The sequence below is a fragment of the Boleophthalmus pectinirostris genome, unplaced genomic scaffold (assembly GCF_026225935.1).
Source record: "Boleophthalmus pectinirostris isolate CB_2022bp ecotype Guang Dong unplaced genomic scaffold, ASM2622593v1 HiC_scaffold_7, whole genome shotgun sequence".
Classification (NCBI taxonomy): domain Eukaryota; kingdom Metazoa; phylum Chordata; class Actinopteri; order Gobiiformes; family Gobiidae; genus Boleophthalmus; species Boleophthalmus pectinirostris.
In genome coordinates this window covers 24,152,602-24,161,963 of record NW_026571473.1, presented here as the reverse complement: position 1 = coordinate 24,161,963, position 9,362 = coordinate 24,152,602, and the positions used below count along the sequence as shown (strand labels likewise).

At 40.8% G+C, this 9,362-nt stretch overlaps 1 protein-coding gene across 1 annotated transcript; it reads right to left on the bottom strand.

Annotated features, from left to right (window-relative positions):
* Positions 1–338: 338 nt before the first annotated feature.
* Positions 339–6,900, bottom strand: LOC129412145 (kinesin light chain 3-like). Its single transcript, XM_055165241.1, has 6 exons — positions 6,724–6,900; positions 6,471–6,644; positions 6,201–6,300; positions 2,395–2,548; positions 1,695–1,752; positions 339–1,041 (listed from the first exon to the last, which is right to left on the bottom strand). The coding sequence occupies exons 1-6, from the start codon at positions 6,898–6,900 to the stop codon at positions 967–969; spliced, it is 738 nt and encodes a 245-aa protein (XP_055021216.1). The 3' UTR covers positions 339–966.
* Between the last annotated feature and the right edge of the window lie 2,462 nt (positions 6,901–9,362).

Below are 9,362 nucleotides of genomic sequence, written 5' to 3'. Positions count from 1 at the left end.
TGAAACAGAGCTATCAGAGGTGGGACCCAAAAACACTTAACACGTAAGAATAAAGAAATATTTGGATAATTAAATGCACAAAATCTGGACAGAATGATACATGGATACATGAAATCATATCTGAAGGAGCAGGAAAAACATGAAATGTGATTTCAAAGTAACAACTCAAATATTACTCAGGTAGGTGTAAAATATGGTGTAAGAATACAAATGCTACATTAAGTACTACATTAAGTAGTATTTGTATTACTTAAAAATAATGTTACTCAAGTAAATTGTAATGTAACATCAAATAATGCACACAATCAGGTATTTTCAAAGGACAGACACACAAAAATGAGACAAACTAATACAATATGAAAATATTGTTAACATAAAGCTTTTGTCACTTGTAGACTTACAGTGGAAATAGGAACCACAAGTTTTGTAACAGTACTCAAGTACATTTTTTTAGAAGTTATTCACACAAATGTAACAGAGGTTTACCCGCCTCCTTCTAGTATGAATAAATACAATTAAAAACTGTAACAGTCCAGTGCAAGTGCAAACAAGATCCCTAAAATAATCCCTAAATAATCTGATAAAATCAGATTTCACATCTGATGTCCAGGGAATGTTCATCAGCTCTGTGTCTACACGAGATCATGGGGGGGCTGTGATCCCTTTGTGACCATAAAAGGTAAAGGAGCCAGCCAGAATACACAGGGAAAAGGCGATGTGGAAGTAAATACAGGTAAACAAATTCTGTAAACCAGGTGCGCTGTGGTCAAGAAGGTGTGGTCATATGTGGAATCACTGACACAGCTCTCCTCTGCTACTGTGCATAGAGGCCAAACTTCTTCAGACCCAAATGAAGGTTAAACAACATGGTAAAGCCTGTACCACACTCACAGTTCAGTCCAGGTACAGGGGCCTGGGACCCAGGGTTAGTTGGTCCCACTGTAGGACTGGACCTAGGATCCAGGGTTAGTTGGTCCCACTGTAGGAGCCGCGCCTGGTCCCATGTGTATTGGAGCCCATCCCGTCTGCTGTGCTCCAGCGCTTTGAACAAAAGGACAACAGAGGGAGAGAGATGAATTTCCCTTGGGATCAATAAAGCAAGTCTTGCTGCAGCAAACTCTTAGATCAAAAGAGGAAATGCAGTTATTTATATAGTTTTATATATATATATATATATATATATATATATATATATATATAATTTTTTTTTTTTTTTAAATTTATTTATTAGTAGTAGTTTTCAAGTTAACTATGACCTATATTTTGTGTAGTACAGATGATAGTCCAGATGATTCTAATGAATCATAATAATTTGGATAATGGGGCATTGGGTGTAAAACACAATGGAACACTTGTATTATTACATGACATCACAAGGTGGAACAAACTGTCTGAAAGGAGAATTGAGCCTAAATATGCAGGCTTTGTGTGTTAAACATGTGTGAAAAATAATACACAACTCCAGGTCTGTTTTGGTCAATGTTATAATGTTCTTTCCTCATCACATAGTGTAATGTGGACCCTTTAGAATTAAGACTAGAGGCAGTTTAATAGTTTCTGGGGGACTGGCTGTAGACCTCTCCATTAAAAAGACCCATGCAGATCATTGTCCATTGAAAGCTCCAACTTCATTAAAATTCTCTTGCTTGCACAGCCCCACCTTAAGGCCATAACAGTAATGGCATGTGCATTACCTGCTTCTGGTCCCCCGTCTCCACACTTAGCACATTCAGGGACCTGGCCCTCTTCATCCTGTGGAGAGACACCCCATTGTTCAAGATTCAATCTATTATTTCAAACTCGATTAGGATGCTAAGAAACAGACTCGAGACTCATTACTGATTCTAATACAATGGAATTCCAATATATAACAATGATAATCTTTCTTTAGACAATAGAAAGTGATTTTCAACATTAAATGGTAGTGTTTTTGTTTAGACCCTGTGGCTTTATACTGTATTTGTGCAATCCCACTGTGGTCCAGGTAGGTCCCATAATGGTCCATGGGTGTATACGAGTCTATGTGCCCTTGTTCTGATACCACTCAAGCTCGTCATTTCTGTCCTGTTCTGTCATACAGTACCACAGGAAAAAAATACCCCCTCTTTAAGACTATTTAAGGAGGCTTTTATAATATTTACAGCTCAAACTGTAAGTTATTGCTGCTTCCACTGCTCACGTTTTCTCTTTGTCAATATTAGAGTTTTAGCCTCTGCAGGGTCTCCAAAGTCAGTGTTTGAGTCACTCTAGGCTTTAGCATTAGAATTAACAACAGTCAGTCTCCAGGTATGTTTTGATGAGGTAACAGCATGGCAACATGGCTAATACAGGACCTTTAATCTACTCTGACGAATCCTTTCACACAATGTGTACGTAGCTCAGGTGCCTGCTTACCCAGCACTGTGGGGGTGTGGCTCTTTATTGGCCCCACCCTTTAGCTTGCGCACCAGTTTTTCACTGCTGCGTCTCAGGGACTCACGCAGTTTGGTGAAGGAGCCGCTGCGCCTCATTCCTTCGGGACCACCGGACCAGCAGGGGGGGGCCTCACCTGAGGATACATCATAGCGCATTACCTCTAAAGGTTTATCATTTGAATAGTCACAACAGTTAGTTTACAGGACTCTATCTGATCTGAAGGGTCATTCACGACCTAAATCCCAGCACCTGCAGCCATTCCTGACTGCAGCTCAGGGATTAGAATATTTTCACAGAAAAGAAATCCTGACGGCAAATTTTAGGAAAAGTCGGTAAAACCATTTTTTTTTTTCATAATTTGAGGGTGTTGATTCAGAATATTTTGTTTACCAAGCTGGATTTTGAGTTCTAAGCCTTCTCATTTGCATATTAATGATATATATAATTTATGAGTATATTATCCATCCATCCAACCATCCATGTTCTTCCGCGGGGGCAGCAGTCTAAGTAAGGACTCCCCAGACTTCCTTCACCCCAGAAACTTCCTCCAGCTTCTCCAGGGCGACCCTGAGGCGTTCCCAGGCCAGCACCCCATTGGGACGGGCCTGGAACACCTCCCAAAGGAGGCATCCAGGAGGCATCCGGAACAAATGCCCTCCCCTCAGCTGCTCCTCTCCACGTGGAGGAGCAGCGGCTCTACTCCGAGCTCCTCCCGTGTGACTGAGCTCCTCACCCTATCTCTAAGGGAGCGCCACCCTGCAGAGGAAACTCATTCCGATCACTTGTATCCACGATCTTGTCCTTTTGGTCATTACCCAGAGCTCATGACCATAGGTGAGGGGAGGAACATAGACTGACAGTAAACTGAGAGCTTTGCCTTTCGGCTCAGCTCCCTCTTCACCACAACGGTCCGATACAGCGACCGCATCACTGTCGACCAATCCACCTGTCAATCTCACGCTCCATCCTCCCCTCACTCGTGAACAAGACCCCAAGATATTTGAACTCCTCCACTTGAGGCAGGGACTTTCCACCTGGGGAGCTTAAGCCACCTTTTTCCGGTCGAGAGCTGCGGCCTCAGATTTGGAAGAGCTGATCTTCATCCTAGTCGCTTCACACTCGGCTGCAAACTGCCCCAGTGCTGCAGGTCCTGGTCTGATGAAGCCATCAGGACAACATCAGACACGTGTAGAGGACCAGTGTTCCACGGCCAGGATGAAAACCACACTGCTCCTCCTAGATCCAAGGTTCAACTGTTGGCCGGATTCTCCTCTTCAGTCCCCGGCATAGACCTTATCAGGGAGGATGAGGAGTGTGATTCCCCTGGAGTTGGAACCGACCCTCCGGTCCCCCTTCTTAAACAGAGGGACCCCCACCTCGGTCTGCCAGTGCAGAGGTACTGTCCCTGACAGACCCACAACATCCAGAGACTTAAAATACTCAGGACGGATCATCCACCTCCGGAGATTGGCAAAAACCTCAGTGACTTCAGCCAGGGTGATGGACGAGCCCCCCCTCAGCCTTTACTTCCTCCTCGGAAGACGTGATGGTGGGATTGAGGAGATCCTCAAAGAATTCCTTCCACCACCCAACAACTTTTTTTTTATTTCTAAATGGGATAAAGGTGACAAAGCAAATCACATATGAAAAAAAAATATTAGTCTTAAACTGGAAAATCAAACTAAGAATGGATATGAATCCAACAAATACAAATCTAATTTATTTACAGAATTTTTATTTACAGCATTTTTAGTTCATTTTTAGTTCTTCTCCAACTCTAGGAGACACTAACCATTAACCATTTTCCTTGGAGTCACTGCAAAAATCACAAAAAGTCACACATCAGGATTTTATGTTGTCTTTAATGTGTGTGCTCTTTTATGTTGTGTTTAATATGTGAGATAAGGAGTTTAGAGAAAGAAGTTCTACATTACTTTAATTATGGCTGTATTTTTAGTCTGCATTGGCAGCATTCTGGCATGGCTGATCTGGACGTACTTCTACATTTGCAGCCACTTATACAGAACAGACCTGCACTGTGACAACTGCATTTGCTTGTCTTACAGTCGTACTTGCATCTGCAGGTAACCATCAAGTTGCAGGTTTTTGGGATTGCATCAGTTTGGGTTCCAGGTTTTCATTGATTATATTCCATTCCATTTCCTCTACAGGTGGCAGAACTGGATTTGTTCTGTTCGATTGTCTCCGGACTAGAGCTTGGTAATGTTTCTTCTAATAGGCCATGAGCAGCAGCACTTTAGGGGACAGAGCCTCAGGTCCCTGATGTCTGAAAAAAAGAGTGGCTCTTGTATCTTTGTGGCAGTAGCTCAGTTGGTCAGAGCTGATCTGAAGGTTGGTGGTTCGAAACCCGCTCTCGACATAAACATCATTGGTAGAGAGATCAGATCCATTGACCCACAGGTTGGTGGTGCGATTTCACCTCCCACAGGTGAATGCTGTCGTGTCCTTGGGCAAGACACTTAAACCTACCTCACCCCCTCAGTAACATTTACTGAAATGTTGTGATATAAAACATAACAGTGGCCTATATTCTCAATAAAGAATGAAAGCTGTCGATAGCAAACAGAGATAAATGACTTCCAGGAAAGCAGTCACCTAAATTCCAAATCTAGTAGAAATCTGAAATAGGAATTTGTTTCTTTTCTGCTCATCAAATGAAGGAAATGAAGGACACTAGCTTTAAAAAGCTGCAGTATAGCCTTGTTTTTATTTCAGTATGCTAATTAGGGGTCATGTGGTGACTTGACCCTGATTTACCTGATATATTTACAGTATACTGGTATTTGTTTTGTGGACTTTTATGAAATGCATTCAGTTAAAATAACTTTAATTTGATTAGTCTGGCGTCTATGCTATTATGTGAATTAGCATTCTTAAAACTCAAAATTCAGCTTGGTAAACAAAATATTTGGAATCAGCACCCTCAAATTATGGGAAACAGCACGTTTACTGACTTTTCCAAATTTGCCGCTAGAACTTTTTCTGAACATATTTCTTTGAACTATGCTCATTCTAGATGGAATTCGGGAGGTTCTGAGCTTTCACATGAGGCATAGCCTGTTCATATACTGAGAATGAGACACACTTGGATGTTAAGGAACTGGGAATGCTCAGTTTTGACATTAGTACCATTAAACTGTAAGAGCTACATCTTGTTCCTTTAAACAGTAGAAGACTAATCTGAATCACTAAACCAGTAATTACATTACATTTCCATTCTCCACATGCATGCTCTGATGTGAGATATAACACCCCCAGTGAAGACACAGGGACATGTGGGGACAAATCTCTGCAGAGGACATTGCAGAACTAACTGCAGCCTCTTAAGTTTAAACCAACTTTTTTCTGGGTTGAAACTGGTAACCACAAAACTGAGACTCATGTGAGGCTCATTCAGCTTTCTGATTGGATAATGATGAACCAAAACACCAAATTATAGAATAAATAAATGGGACATCATGCCCAATGATTAAGTAAGTAAAAATAAATCACCATCACAATAGTTATCAATAAAAGCTATATTTGATTTACACATACATATTTGACATATTCAGTTCATATGTGGGGACACAGATAGTCTCTGAAATTTAAAATTTATTACCTCCTCCAGGAGGATGGGTGAGTGCGGACTAGATGTACTTTAGCTCTTTTTATATTGATTGCACAAACCTATCTTAAGCCCAGGGCTTTTAAATGAAAATCAATCCTCACTGTGAGACAATATATGATTATGATATATTCTTATGTACTATGAAGGAACAGACCTTCCACAGTGGAGCCCTCCTTGGCGTGGGCGTGGCTCAGGATCTCTTTGTAGAGTGCCTCAGCCTGCCGGTATTTGCCCTGTTTGAGGTAACACGAGGCCTGCAGAACACAAACACTACATCACCACATACAATACACACACATTATTATTATTAAAATATGTCACTCATTTTTTATAGTGGACTAGTCATGATTAGTTGAATAATCGCTGCAGCCCTACACACTACACCACACTGACCACTGACCACCTGATTGACCACAATACTGACCAGGTTGTTCTTGGTCTTGGCCACATTGCTGTCATTGGGGTCCCTGTGGCTCTGGTAGATGTGGAGGGCGCGCTGGTAGTACTGTTCCACCTCAGCGTACTTGCCCTGGTTCTGACATAGCAGGGCCAGGTTGTTGAGCTGCTTGGCCACATCTGGATGATCTGCCCCCAGCACCTGAGAACCAGAACCAAAGCCAGTTTCCCCCATGGTCCTGAGGAGGACTCAGACCAATGACTTGCACAGAACCGCTCACCTTCTCACGGATCTCCAGAGCTCTCTTACACAGAGGCTCAGCTTCTCTGTATTTGCCACGTTTTCCATACAGCACGGCCAGGTTGTTGAGTGTGGCTGCAACCTGTACACAGATGTTGCAGTGAGTTTGTAGATTCATCCAAAATGTGGCTCTACTGGTCCTCCTGACTAGGGCCATTCCACGCCAAATCTCCGAATGTCCCCGCACAACCATCTCAGATTTGACTGAAAAAATTCTAGGAGGTTCACAAACTTTCCAATAGCAAAAGTTCAAAATTTTAGCTCCCAACCCCTTATAGTTTTGTCATTAAAAAATATTTTGTCAACTCCCCCCTGACCCGTTTTGAGCAGAGTTTTCCGAGGAGCCACTTTCAGATTGCTGTATCTAAAAAACTATTTAAGGTAAGTCCTTCAAATTTTCATGGGTTAAAATTTGCCAAATGTACTTGTAGAATCTGGACTGTGCTTTTTGGTTTATCACAGATTTCTGGGGGCCTGAATTTGTTAGAAAAATTTACTCTTCAAATATCAGGGCATCTTTGAAGGACTGTGGAAAGTGCAATTTCAAAGACAGAACTTTCATATTGAACATACACCTTCCCACACATGCCACTGTGGACTTTGTATTTTAAAATTGACCCTCTGTGATGAAAACTGACCGTCTGTGAAGAAAATGTGGTGTCCGCATACATGCAGAGCATTCATGGCCTATGAAGGCACTTTCAGAAGCTAAGAAAACACTCTGAATATTTGACACACAGCTTAAACTCAACAAAATGCTTGATTTGATTACTTAACTAATGTAAATTATCTAATCTCTTTGAGGAAACCAACAGATGTTTTGGTGTGACACTCCTGAATTGTATATAGACGTCCTGTTGTAGTGCCAGGAACATCTATTTTAGAAATTTTGTGTTGTAAAGGTGCCCAGCAACAGTCTACGGAAGCCCTGTGCTGCAAGTGTAAATAAAAAAAAACAGAAAAAAAAAACCCAACTACTAACTAACTATTGTATTAATACTTATATTAATAATATTAATATTTTTCTTATTTATTTTTTTTTAAAGATATGATCTTGTTATTTCAAGATAATATCTCAAAAAAACAAACAAAAATAAATTTTAAGGATTTTTTTTTTTTTTACATTCATGGAATATCTCAAAATAATGAGATAATATCTTGAAATAACAAGATAATATGCCCAAAAATATATATATTATTTTATTATAATTTTTGTTTACATCCTATCCTATCCTATATAGGGTGGCAGGTTGAGTCATCACAGCAACATCACAGGTTGAGTGGTCAGATCCATTGACTCACAGGTTGGCTGATGTGATTCCAGCTCCCACAGATGAATGCTGTTGTTGTGTCCTTGGGCAAGACACTTAACCCACCTTGCCCACAGTGTCTGCGTACACTGGTGTGTGAATGGGTGAGTGGTTCCTTCTTGTAAAGCACTTTGAGTGCCTTGGAGGTGGAAAAGCACTATAGAAAAATGTGACCATTTACACTTGCAGCACAGGGCTTCCATAGACTGTTGCCGGGCACCTTTACAGCACACATCACTTCTAAAATAGATGTTCCTAGCACTACAACAGGATGCTTATATACAATTCAGGAGAGTCACACCAGCACATCAGTTGGTTTCCTCAATGAGTTTAGATAATTTACAATAGTTGAGGAATCAAATAAAAACATTTTGTTGAGTTTAAGCTGTGTGTCAAATATTGTTTTCTTAGCTTTTGAAAGTGCCTTCATAGTCCATGAATGCTCTGCATGTATGCAGACACCACATTTTCAAAAATCCATTTTGCAAAAATAAGGCAGAACACCATCACAAATTTTGTATATTGTAGAGGCTAATCTTTGACTCGTTTTCTCCTTGCTACTAATTTAACCTCTTCACAAGAAGGATGATTAATGAGCCTGTCTTACGCGTTTACAACTTGATGTCGTTGAGAAAAGAAAAAGAGATGACTGGAGCAGCACGGTTGTTTTACCATTTCTTTTAAATCAAACATAAATCATGTACCGAAACATACTACAGTGCCTTTTAAACAAAAATACAAATGAATTATTATGAATTGTTAATTATATGCAAATATGTAAACCTTATGAAATGGCGCTTACAGATATGTTAAAAAAACATCTAATCTTTCTAAAACAGTCCATTTTATGTTGGTGGGTGCTGTCATGTTTTGGTATAAGATGCTAAAGATAGCACCAAATGTATTTTTTTCCATTTTTAACATGCAGGGCCCGATCTCGCCCCCAGTCTTTAGTGCTAAGATCAAGTGAGTGTGTCTAGGTGGGGCTGTACTTCGCTGCTGGAGGCTGGAGTGGGACGGTACAAGTGCACATGCTGATGGCATCTGAACCAACCTGTGACCACTGTGGAATTTAAAAGCACTGCCAGTGTGGGTAAAGTCTGCAATCTTTGCCTTATTACCAGGCATCAAAGCGGAGTGTGGGGAAATGTTATATGTGACAATAAAACAGCTCCAGAGCCTCAGGATGCAAGTACACACCACCAGAGGCACCAGGAACATAGAATTTTGTGTGGGCCATTTGGCATGGAATGAACCTATAGTCAAATCAGTTCAGAACTATTACTGAAAGTATTTCATTTCATTACAT

What these genes read in the sequence shown, in the direction of transcription:
- LOC129412145 (XM_055165241.1), bottom strand. Translation starts at nt 6,900, where the DNA reads ATGGCCCTAGTCAGGAGGACCAGTAGAGCCACATTTTGGATGAATCTA. An exon ending in CCACACCCCCACAGTGCTGG is followed by an intron (nt 1,753 to 2,394) that starts GTAAGCAGGCAC and finishes GTCTCTCCACAG; the next exon opens with GATGAAGAGGGCCAGGTCCC. An exon ending in AGACGGGGGACCAGAAGCAG is followed by an intron (nt 1,042 to 1,694) that starts GTAATGCACATG and finishes TTTTGTTCAAAG; the next exon opens with CGCTGGAGCACAGCAGACGG.